We start from the raw sequence: 12938 nt of genomic DNA, 5'->3' as shown, positions 1-12938 counted from the left end.
GTGATTTTTTGTAAAGATGATCTTTGAATGATTATCTAAAACATAGACGGTTTGGATTAGTGAAATACAATGTGAAGTGGGCCATACAAAACTGTCCCTCAACTAAGCTAATTTAAGGAATCTATCAATGAATGACTTCCTTTAGGTTCCCTTATGATTTTTTTTTCAACGATTCAAACAATTTATTTGTTAAGTCTATATTCATAGATCATCCTTGCAAAAAATTAGATAAATCGAAAACCGTTTTGACATCCAATTGTGTCCTACAAAATCAATGAACATGATGTTTCAAGAAAGTATAAAAATTTCAATAACTCAAATGAGTAGTCAAATGATATCAAATTCAAGTGAGTTTTGGTAGCAATGATCTTTGAATGATTATTTATAAAATAGACGAGTTTGATTAATGAAATACAATGTAAAGTGGGCCATACATCGACGTCCCTCAAATAAGCTTATTTGAGTGGAGGGTGAGATTTTGGTTCTCTCTTCATTCCTTCGATATTAATGTTGAAATTTAAAGTTGAGACTATTTAAAGAATAAAAGTATGTATACAACTATTTAAACAGTAAGTGGTTGTATAGGAGAGGACTTGTATATCTTACTATAATTGCTGCAATCATCTGTCATCACTTTTCATGTCAACATTTGCTAACCCATGGAGGAGGAAAATTCTGTGTTAATTGACTGCTAATTTCAATAAAAGACTCCTCTACTAATATCATATGTATGGTGTTGAAAACTTATGATAGTTGGATGTCTGATCCGATCAGGCAGGTGCCTCGTGTATTAGCTCAGCGTATCTCCCCCGATTGAATGTAATAGTTGAAGATGTTTGGGAGTGAAAAGATAGTCCAATAAGATTGATGTCACAAAAAATAATTTCACAATCACTGGGATAGCAGTGAACATGACCCAAATCCCAAGGAAATACGGCCTTGTTAACAGGTGAATTCCCCTTCTGCCAAAGGGGAACAGGAAAATTCGCCTGCAAAACAATCTGTTGAAATTAAAAGATCAGGCCAGCTCAAAATTAGATCCACAAACCACTTCGCCCCCTACCCCCGCGAGAAATTAAATAAAAAAGAAAAAAGAAACTGAAGCATTTGGAAGGACAGAAACTGATATTCAACAGAACATATTTAAGGATTAAGTAACACGTAAAAGAAAATAAAGTTTCTGCTCGCAAAAATTGGTCACAGTTGGCACCTGTCATCATAAATAAATAAATACCCAAGCAAAGGAGATGGTTTATTTCCTATTCCTATTTTACATATATATAAATATACACACACATATATTTTCTCCTATACAGACGTCTGGACATTATATTACCATTCGAACACCATGTATTTTCTTTTACCCATTCCTTGCTTTCCTCCCGGTTTATATATATATATATATATATATATATATATATATATATATATGTAAAGCTTTACAATCAAGAGAGAGATAGGTGCAAAAAAATGAGACATAGGTGCAGAATCATCATTATGTTCATTAGTTTAGCAGCCGCACTGGAATTTTTCCAGGTATGCATCAGTCTGTTTCTTAGCTTTAATGGGCTACATGTTACAAAGGAATACGGTAAACTTCAATTGCGATTTTCATTTCTTCTTTCTTATAGTAAGAAAATCTTAATTTGAACAAGAAAGGAATGAACATACCAAAATATGCAGATGAGCATCCCTTAAACTTTCACCATGTGTGCCTCAGCCAGCGATGAATTGAGGTCTTCCCGAGATTGTGATCGCCTGCTTTGAAGACGCATCTGAGATCTGTGAGGAGACCAAAAGGAACCCATGCTACTGCTGTCAAATTGCATCTGGCCCAGATTATTTGAGGAATAACTATGGGACATACTGCTAGTGGATGGGTATAAGGAAGACTCCATTAACTGGATGCCACTGCCACTGCCACTGTTGAGACTATCCCCCAAGCCAAATGGTCTCCGTTGCGGACCACCAGCAATTGTTGGACTTAGAGGCATCTTTACTCTTCCATCCCCTGAAATGCCAACGTTGATATTGACTAATGATTAATAGTACAAATATTATAAAGGCTCTGCACTTTTGTTCCCACATGTTGGACTCAAATCTCAATTTGGTCATGAATATTTCTCAACTTTTTCAAGATTTCCCCCCTTTTTTTTTCAGTTAAGTACCCCTGCATATATTAAGATATCCTAATTACCCCTTTTAGAAATTGATAGTGTGTGTCATGGCATAATATCGCCATTATTATCTTGAAGTTTTACCAGATTGCATCACTTGATCAATAGCTTGAAACTGGATGGTGACAATAATTGGAAAACTGTAAGTAATAAACCAAGAAAATAAATTTTTACAAAAGAATAATAGTGATACATGGAATCATATCAAGTCAAGGAGAAACCAGTTGGCATCTAAACCCCCATTTGATTTCCTCTTTTATGTTCAAAAGATCAACGTATCTATAGTATAGTTTTCCACCAGACAACAATTTTCCATGACATAACTACACACAAATAAGACAATATAAGCTGACGAAAGACAAGCTGCTTGTAATTTGTTTCTATATCCATGCCCAAAACGAATTTGCTGCATTTAACCTACAGACATGCACCAACTAGCACTTGGTCTAGTAGTACCTCTCTTCCAACATTGGAAGAGATCCCCAGTTTGAATCCCCCCTTCCCCACCTATCAAAAAAACAAAAGAAAAAAAAAGGAAAAACCTACAGACATGCACAAGATTATTAAACACTTCAATCTACTCCTTTTTATCTAGTTGTTATGCTAACAGTGTACCCTAAAATCACATTCTCAGGGTGACTTCACATCTACGGAAAGTGAATATGATGGTCTTGTACAAGGAAACCACTCAAGAGGAATAATCGTAGACAGACAGTTGGAACAAATAAAGTTAAAAATTGTCATAAATATAACGGTATCATTTGGGAACTATTTCAAAACTACACACACATTAGAAGTCTTGGGAAAGTGTTTACCAGGGCTAATAGGACTCCAGCGCTGGAATCGAAAAGGCGATGGAATACTCAGAACGGATGCAGAAGATGCACCATTAGTCCTAAACAGTGGGAGATATGACCTCCAGAAAAATTTTGGCATCCAATTTCCAACACATGATAACGCACAAAGGAGGAAAAGCAACGAAATAAACAGAACTGCAATAAAAAATATTGGGTTGATCTTGATCTGGAATATTTCATAACTGCGAAGGCCCAATCTGGTTGAAAGTGCCTTCCCAGCTTCCAACAGAGCAACCCCAAGTGTCCATGTAATTCTTCCAGACCCAATTATAACTTTATTATCTGTAATGTGCAAGCCCTCTCTCAACAAGAATACAATATATGGTGCTCTAAAGCAGTACTGTTCAATGAAGGGCTGAGGAGCAACACTGTTCTTTGCAACTTCCCAAGTTCTTTCGCAAAATTCCCGACCCTTTTCCAATACATCATCAAGCGATGCCTCTGAAGTCAAATTGAAAAACCGATAAACCACAAAAAATCCAGAAATCGCAAAGAATTTCCCATAAGGACGGGGTAGACCATCGGGAAGAGCACAAGGTTGCAAGTCGCAATCAATTCCTGGGTTTATATTGGACCATTCCGACCAATTGACAGCAATTCTTGCAAGTTTACTGCATTCATCCCAATTTGGAGCACCACTAAGCATCACAGAAATCCCTGATCTTCCCCCTTTGCCCAAACTCTTTTTTGCAATCACAGGGCTTCCACCTTCTTGGAATTTAGAAACACATTCAGAACAAACATATTTCTCCTTGTATCCGGACTGCAAGCAGGGGTGCCTAAGTTTTCCCTTCCCGTTTACTAGTTCTGCCTTGGTGATTTCTGGAAGCTTCTCCAAAAGATGAACCACAGACTTGTCGAATGCATCATTTAAACCGTAGCTCGGGAGAGAATATGCAGTGAGATGATGGTTCACAGCCCCAATTCTAAGGTTTAAACTGGTCTCGTTATGCACATGTTCATTACTCTCAAAGGTAACCTGCAGCGATGAACCACCCAAGTCAAGTGCACCAAATGTTGGCTTTCTTGGTTTGGCCCCCAGCATGCCCGTATGATGGTTGAGGGCTATCCAACCAAAGTAAGCTTCTTCTAGGCCACTGATAATCTTAACCCAGTCTCTTTGGCACAAGAAAGGTGAATTCTTGAGTATAGACCATGCATTGTCTAGAAGCCACTTTGAATCGACACTCGGCAGTCTGCGCACCCCTGCAGTAGCATAAAGGAAAAGCGAGGTTGTTTTATGTGCCTTCTCTGGGATTTGCTTCTCTGCCCATCGAATAAGTGGTTTTATTGCAGCCTTCAAGCCCGAAATGTTATGAACCAACTTGTCAAGCCCAGGCTCAGATTCCATTCGATCATAAGCTCGACCAGTGTGTGAATTAGGTTTTCTTTCAAGACCTTCAGTTAATGACTTCATGGCAATAGGAAAAGTGCCATCTTTCGCATTATCAAAGGATGCTTGATATACATAAACTCGAGTTCCAGTACTTCCACAATCAAGCACAATATAAAATTTGGGAGTTCCTTTAGACCAATAAGAATAAATGAAGATGGAAACCAAATAAATTAGAAAACCGAACAACAAGATACAACACAGAAGCATGAGGGCTCGAACCAACTTGTTGCAGGCAGGTAGGATTCCTCCTCCTGGCAGTCCTTTCTCCTTTGAGAAGCTGGAGGCAGCAGTTTCTCTCTCTAAGGAATGAGGGTTTTCGGAATGGGCAACAATGCTGGGATGGGGATCTTCAGGATCGAGCTGATGATGATAAGAGGAGAAATCCTGGAGAGATGATGAGAGTCGAAGATGGTTCTTATTGCGTGCAGGATTGGCAAAGGCAAAAGCATGGGCACACGTTTTGGGAGGAGAAGATACAGTGGAACCCTGAGGATTAGACCAACGACTTGATGCAGAAGAAATTATATTGGCAATTCGACTAAACACCATTTTCTTATGCTGTTGGTGGCCTTTTTATTAGGGCTAATTCGAAGAGTTGCAAAGAAAGGGATGAAATCTCAACATACCCAACAACATCAATCAATCACATAATATGACACAGTTGAGAAATTTACGAAAGCAAATATGCATAACAAATAGCAAATGCAAATATAATGTACCAGTTGGAGTGAAGTTGACATCCGAGTCTAGATCCCGAGTGACACTATAGTTGGGTACTAAGAGCACATAAGCCAAACGCCCAGAAAAAACCAAGAGCAGGCCGTGGGTAATTACCTAGACGGGGAACTTAAGGGAATCCAAAGAGAAGGATCGAGAGGAGGAGGACGACGACCAGAACAACGAAAATACGTCATTTTTATAATCAAATGCTTAAACGTTTGTTAAGCAATCAGCAAAGGAGATGTTGATCTTCTTCTCGCCTCTCTCGTTTCTCTGTGGACCGGTCTCCGTCTTCTTTAGATCCAACCAAACCCACAAAGCCAAAGACTTCTCTCTCTTCGACCCAAAAAAAAAGAGGGACTTTTCTCTCTTCTTTTCTTTATTTTCTTTCCTTAATAACGTAATTTTTCCTCCTCTCTGTTTTATTTATTTCAGTATTTCTCTCTTGCGGGACAAATCTTTGAGCCGCTTGATTTGATGGTTAACCCATTTAGGGGGTGTATTCAATTAAGATTTTAACAGATTGTAATTACATGATTTTAATGTAATGGATTTCAACCGGATTTGTAATTATATGATTTTGCTTATGATTTTAATAGATTGCAATTACATGATTTTACTTATGATTTTATTCACTTATGATTTTACTTATGATTTTAATAGATTACAATTACAGGATTTTATTTCTATGGGAGTATTTTTGCTCACCACATTTACCAATAAAATCTCATAAACCTTTCTGCCCATTTTGCAACATAATATTTACAATATTAAAAAAATGTTATTAATTGACAAAAACAATACACCCATTGAAGACAAAATTTGTTAAACCGAAACCAAAATTGAATTCATAGAAAATATTTCAAAATAACTCAATAAGTGACAATAAAATGTTCTAATGACATTGAAGTAATTTTATATAGCAATTAAAATATTAAAGTTGTAGATATAACATGATGTTGTAAGGCTAACGGCTGAAAGAAACTAGAACCAAAATAAATCAGTTTTTTGATTCCATACCTAATATGATATTTAACGGTCCATGCCATCACACATAATTTGAACGTAGTAGCGCTTTGTTCAATAGATAAAGACCTTCGTTTTACTTGGAACTTCCCATTTGAATAACCAACGGAAGAGCTTTTACAAAATTGGTTTGCAACTTTCATCATCTAAAATTGGTGGTTGTTTACTAAACACTGAGGGAGAGAGGAGAGTGCGAAGGAGAAAGAGGGGTCAGGGGAGGGAGGAGGAAAGAAAGAAAAAATTAGAAGAAAAAAAAGAGGTGGAGGGAAAGGAGGAAAAAGGGGGACTGTGCTGTGATGTGGATCCTTTATCGTCTCTCTTATGAATTTTTTTTTATATACAGTAAAAGGCATGAAAAAATAACGGGGAAGAAAAAGTATGAGAGCATATATGAGAATCATGCATAGGAGGGTGTGATTTGTTATGTGATTTGGTATATATATCACACACTCAAAAGTCTCACACAATACACCATTTAATGAAATACATTAAAATCAGTAAGTTTTTGAATACCACAGTACTTTTTCTTATCTATTAAAAGTCCTAACTGAATACCACCGGACTTGTATTGATTATTTAAAAATCCTAATTGAATACCACCAGACTTTTATTGTTTACTTAAAAATCCTAATTGAATACTGCTGTACTTTTAAGCTTCAAAATAATCCATTAAAATCTTAATTGAATACACCCTCCTTAGATTTAGGCAGTGTCGAAAGTTGAAACACCCACGACCCTATACAGCGTACCCATCTGCTTTACCAATAAAACTAAAACTAACCGAATAGAATAACTAGGAGGGGAGGTTTGGTTCGATTTTGATTTGGTATGATCGGTTCGGTTCTATTTGACTTTGACTTAAAGCCCAACTCCCTAATTTCTAATTTCTACAGTACAAGGGGGCAACCTCAAACCCTCAGAATAAAAGGTTTGTTAAATCATTTGCATCTAGAAAATTAATGAAAGGTTTTTGTTAGGTTTATTGATAAACATCTTTGTTTTACACATATACAGTTCTGATCTCTTGGACTACAGGGGTTCAAGAGATTTGTGATCACTAACCGTTGGATGTAAATTCAACGATTCACTCACTCTTGCACTCTTTTTAAGAAACTTTTTTGAACCGTTAGATTAATGAAAGGTTCTTGTACACATATATTCTTCTTCTAACAAATCATTTGCATCTAGAAAATTAGTGAAAGGTTCTTCATATATTCTTCTTCTAACAAATCATTTGCATCTAGTAAATTAATGAAAGGTTCTTGTTAGGTTTATTGATAAACATCTTTGTTTTACACATATATTCTTCTTCTTCTTATTTTGTTGGTCGAGCACACATTTGTTCTAATTGCTAAGAAACATGTAAATTACCAGACCAGATGCATGTATAACATAGTACATATGCTTAACTTTTGATTTGCCCTCTAAATTTGTACATAACTTTCGATTACCATGTATTTTATTTTATTTTATAGAAAATTAGAGACATGAACTTTTCTTTTTCGCCAATTTCCCCATGCCGTCTAAATCCTCAACATTTCATCTAATTTTATGTTAGATCATTTTAAAAAATATATATAATTTTGGAAAAATTTGAAGAAAAAGAGGAAAACAAATTCCCTGGAACCCACTGAACCAAACCCAACGCCAACCTTTCATCCCTCCCCCACAACCCGAAGAACTCATCCCTTCTTCCCTTTCCATCTCCCCCACCCTCCCCCTCTGATCTCTCTCTCTCTCTCTCTCTCTCTCTCTCTCTTCCCGTAACTCATCGACCACAAACCCCCTCGATGCACCCCCTCCCCCCCAACTCAACCTCACAGACCATGCTCTCACCCGAGACCCATCCCCAGCCCTTGACCCACCAGAGACCCATCCTCAGCCCTTGACCCACCAGAGACCCATCCCCAAGCCCTTGCCCATATCCAGACACATCCCATCCCCCGACACTTGCCCCCCACCACCCCAGACTCATCCATGCCCTCTCCGGCTACGGCAACAGATCTATGCTCCTACCCCACAAAACCCAGAGAGAGAGAGAGATATATATATATATATATATAGGGGCGGATCCGTGACACTACGTTTTTGACACAAGTTTTGACACAATTTTTGGGCTATTAGATTACTCCACTTTAAATGGTTGAGATTAAATATTACATGGCAAGTAGTTTTAATTTTTTTAGATAGACAATCATTAATTTTATTTTCTCTCTCTTAAAAATAAAAGAAAATCTCTCTCTCCAACTTTTTTGCTGGAAGACGTGATATCTCTTTGCCTCTTTAATATCAAATATTTATTAAGGTCTAATAAATAAAGAATCTCACCAAAAACTAAATGCCCAAACTACAATCCCTCTCTCTCTCTCTCTCTCTCTCTCTCAATTTTTGCCTTCTTCGCTGGGAAGAAAGCTTTGCTCCACAGGTACATATTTCAATTTTCGATTTTCTTCATCATATTTGGTTTATTTTAATTTTATTTTTTGTTGGAATTAAACTAGGATCTTTAGATTAGGAATTTAAAGAATTAATAGTTTCCAAGGGGATTCCTTATTTTGAGGGTTTGATTTAGGGATTTTAATCTTCTCATATATGAAATATTTGACTATTACTGTTTTTTTTTTTCTTTCCGATTAATAGGGACAGAATACAAGGAGAAAATTTGATGCCACACCACTTGCTTCAACCTCCTCCCTCTTTGGGGTTGGTTCTAGAAATTGATGGATTATGGAATTACAGTTTATGAATTGTTTTTTTCTTTCTTCTAGCTGGTGTCTTTGCTGGGCTGTCCAAAATGAGTGTTTCTTCAAATGGCCTCAACACCTTGGTTCTACTCTACTCCCATGTGGTCCTATGTATTATATTTGGTTGTTAGTTTTGGAATTTTTGCCCACGGGTGGCTTTTATGAAAGTTTGTTTTTCTGATTTTGCTGTGGTTGCCACTGGGAAGAAAGAGTTGCTTGAGTTTACAGCCCAAGCTTTTTTACGGATGTGATTTCACCTATGGAAGGTGACATGCTGTAGAAGATTATTTGATGAGGAAGATTTCATTGGTCTACGTGTTATATGTGTATGAAAAACAAAAATTATTTATTCACTATAATAAAGTGATTAATTTCATTAATTAGAATAAAATGTTTTACACAAGTTCATTGCAAAGCCCATCCATTGATTTTTTGCCCTTTTTTTTCCTGAACACAAAGAATGTCATCTGAAATCATTTAAGTGGGCATCTACAATATTTTACTATCATGAAACACCCATAAACAACGGATTAAGAACAATTTTGAAACACATTATGTATCATATAGTATGTAAACATTCCTGATACAAGATATCATAATCCAAAAAGCATAGATTCATATAATTTGTCTATGTAATGCCACATATATGGAGATAACAAGACCAATGATCACCACTGAGACAAGAGCTTCCCCCTAATGAACATAATAGACTATTCCTGATGCAAGACAACGTCAAAGATACACAAGAGCTTCCCCCTGATTAAAACAATATTCTTGGTCATTGCTCTCCATATCTTGGCACAAGCCTTCTGACTCTTCATTGCCTGAATTTAGATTCATAATAATCAAATTAAACATAAGCTTTTGACCTTACTATTAGATATATAAAAAAATAAAATAAAAACAAAGTGAACCAACTTACATAGATTCGTTGATTCATTCTTTCTTCTTTTCAGATTTGATGGACAATTTCTTGTCATGTTGTGCTATCTTTTTGCATAATGCACTCTTTCTTTTCTTCTTGTTTTGAGCCAACTCAATACCACTTTTTATCCTTTTTGAACCGCTAATATTGTCCTTCTTTCTACCCTTAGTTTGTGAGATATTAGGGTCCAAAAGCAACAATTGAGAGGAATCAATATTAGTACTACATGGATCACCTGTTGTTGAGGAAGGAATTGTTGCATGCTGAGTTGAATTGTCTGACAGTTTCTTGGACAATTCACCTCTGTCTCCTCTTGTAAAAGTGCACATCCAAATTGTATTGATTGCAAATGGTGGTTTACTCCTATGAATGGTGCAAATGGCATATCATACTTGTTTGTCCTATAGGTTGTGTCAAATGTGACTACATCTCCAAAATAGTGGTACGCCATGTGTGATCGAGCATCCACCCAAAAGAAATTAGCTGCCCTTCCGTTTTCATCACATTGAATGGCATAAAAAAAATTGAGGATTCTCAGCTTGCTTCTTCCTAAAGTAAGTAAGAACTGACTGTGCATCACCTCCATCCAGTTGTCTATGTCGGACATTTCTCAAGTGGTTATAACAATCTCTATTGTTAAAACCAATATGCGGGCCACCAAGGATTGAAGGAACTTTTGCAACTAGCAAATTTTCTTTCATGAAATGTTTCAGTCAGAATTTTAGCTGCTTTCTTCATAACCCTATTTGACTTCATTTTCATTCTTCTTCTTTCATTCTTGAATTATCTCCTCTACCTATTGAACATATTAATCATTCTTAACGATGCAACTTAATAAGATATATATGAAAATAAAGAATATGATTCTCTCTATATCAGAATATTAACGCAAGATGAAATATAATGGAATAAAATTTCATACTGAATTTAAAAAATAATTCTCACGTTAAAAGATTATTGTTTGTCAATCATATAACATCATATTTATAAAACAAAAATAAATAAAATTCGGCAATCCTAATTGTCTACAGGAAGAGCTACAACAAAGATAAAAAAAACAAAAAGAAAAAAAATCTTAGATGAAGGTAACATACCAAAGATATGCATTGAGAGTTGGAGGAAATATCTTGTGTGTGCTCCAACGTTTTGATGAGGCAATATTGTATTAAGATATGAGAAATTGCTTTGACATAAAAGAACTATACTGAAGATGAATTCATGGTTGCGTATATGCTGTGCATGAAGAAGGATAAATGTGTCACTAAGTGTGTCAATGTTGTGTGTCCAAATAGCATTACTCAAATTGAAAAGAGTCCTTATTAGACCTTAATAAATATTTGAGATTAAAGAGGAGAGAGAGAGAGAGAGAGAGAGAGAGAGAGAGAGAGAGAGAGAGAGAGAGAGAGAAAGAGAGACGTGCGAATGTGGGATTGTAGTTTGGGCATTTAGTTTTTGGTGAGATTCTTTATTTATTAGACCCTAATAAATATTTGAGATTAAAGAGGCAAAGAGATATCACGTCTTCCAGCAAAAAAGTTGGAGAGAGAAAGATTTTCTTTTATTTTTAAGAGAGAGAAAATAAAATTAATGATTGTCTATTTAAAAAAATTAAAACTACTTGCCATGTAATATTTAATCTCAACCATTTAAAGTTGAGTAATCTAATGGCCCAAAAATTGTGTCAAAACTTGTGTCAAAAACGTAGTGTCACGGATCCGCCCCCATATATATATATATATATGTATATATATATATATATATAATTCATATTTTTAAAGTTTTTATTTTTATTTTTCAGTATTTATATATTTTAATGTTTGAAATAATGACAATTTTGCCCTCATATTTAACTGCAAATTGGATGAATTATTGCGGATTTAGATGTCAGGGGGCAAATTGGAGAAAAAGAAAAGTTCATATCTTTAATTTTCTTTAAAAAAAAAAAAGGATAGGGATAAATCAAAAGTTAGGTACAAGTTCAGGGGGCAAATTAAGAGTTAAGCCTAGTACATATATAATTTCTTAGTTAGTAATATTTCTATTCATTTGTACTGACAAATTCAAATCACCCAAATTTTTTGACCCTTAAGCCTAAGTTGTTCAATATATAATTGGTCTAACCCATATCAATTAATATGTGATAACATTTTTACAATGCTAAAAATAGCACAAGGCTTTAACAGGGTAATGAGGGAGGGTGAGAGAAATGAGAAAGCAATGATTTAGGTATTAGATTCATAAGAAAAATGAGTTAAATATCAAGATATAATTGGTCCGGTTTTTAGGTGCTAAGGATTGGGAACTAAACCAGTTCAAGCCGAAATTGATTTTAACGATTTTTTCTGGTTTGGTTTAGTTCAACGATTTATTGGTTCAAATGCCTTAATATACCTCTAGTAGACTTGGAACCAACTTTATTTGTGGGCCTTAACTAGGAGTGGGCACAGTTCGGTTTTCCCTTACAACTGAAACCAAAATTGAAAATTTTATACAGTTTAATTCAGCAAGGCAAGGAAAGGCGAGACAACACTTGATTTTGATACTCATGGAAAGGCAAGGAATGAAATTAAATATTTCTAGTGCCAGTGGCTCTTGTGCACCCCATTTATGCTGGTGCATACCATACCGTATTGTGCTGAACGCTCACAAAAGCCGTGGCCTTCCGCTATGTAACATACCGGTTAGATATAGGTGGATCTTACAATAACTAATTGATCCAATTTCAACATAAAATTGAGTCATTCGAGTAGATATGACCCTCTAAACTGACTCAATGTTTCATTTCAACATAAAACTGAGTCATTTGATAAGATTTGACCCCAAAAATCTTTCAAATCTTCTCAAATGACTCAAGTCTTTTTTTGAAATGGGATCGACAACTTACTCTAAGATCCTTTAAGTAGTAATGACAAGCTTGTGTTGAGTCGTAGTGGGACACAAAACCCAAGGTAAATGCAAGAGAGAGTTAATTTTAGGGGTCAAATCTTCTCAAATGACTATATTTTATGTTGAAATGATGGATTTAATCCATTTAAGGGGTCAAATATTCTCAAATGACTTAGTTTTATGTTAAAATGAGATGAACCACTTACT

General features: G+C 35.6%; 1 protein-coding gene across 2 annotated transcripts; it reads right to left on the bottom strand.

Moving 5' to 3' along the window:
* Positions 1 to 504: 504 nt before the first annotated feature.
* Positions 505 to 5601, bottom strand: LOC110763903 (GDA1/CD39 nucleoside phosphatase family protein). Of its 2 annotated transcripts, none has more exons than XM_021966799.2 (3): positions 2993 to 5601; positions 1672 to 2011; positions 505 to 989 (listed from the first exon to the last, which is right to left on the bottom strand). In XM_021966799.2, exons 1-2 carry the CDS (start codon positions 4977 to 4979, stop codon positions 1695 to 1697), a joined length of 2304 nt encoding a protein of 767 aa, XP_021822491.1. In that variant the 5' UTR covers positions 4980 to 5601; the 3' UTR covers positions 505 to 989; positions 1672 to 1694. The 2 variants fall into 2 exon arrangements, with proteins under 2 accessions (XP_021822491.1, XP_021822490.1); XM_021966798.2 differs by having other exon boundaries at positions 505 to 1001; positions 2993 to 5600.
* Between the last annotated feature and the right edge of the window lie 7337 nt (positions 5602 to 12938).

This window comes from Prunus avium, chromosome 1, assembly GCF_965620075.1.
Source record: "Prunus avium chromosome 1, drPruAviu1.hap1.1, whole genome shotgun sequence".
NCBI lineage: Eukaryota > Viridiplantae > Streptophyta > Magnoliopsida > Rosales > Rosaceae > Prunus > Prunus avium.
The sequence above is the reverse complement of the archived record's forward strand: the minus strand, read 5'-3'. Positions and strand labels throughout refer to the sequence as shown.

Coding starts and splice junctions, on each gene's coding strand:
- LOC110763903 (XM_021966799.2), bottom strand. CDS start 4,979: ATGGTGTTTAGTCGAATTGCCAATATAATTTCTTCTGCATCAAGTCGT. Junction 2,012..2,992: donor CTGGAGTCCTATTAGCCCTG/GTAAACACTTTC, acceptor TTGGCATTTCAG/GGGATGGAAGAGTAAAGATG.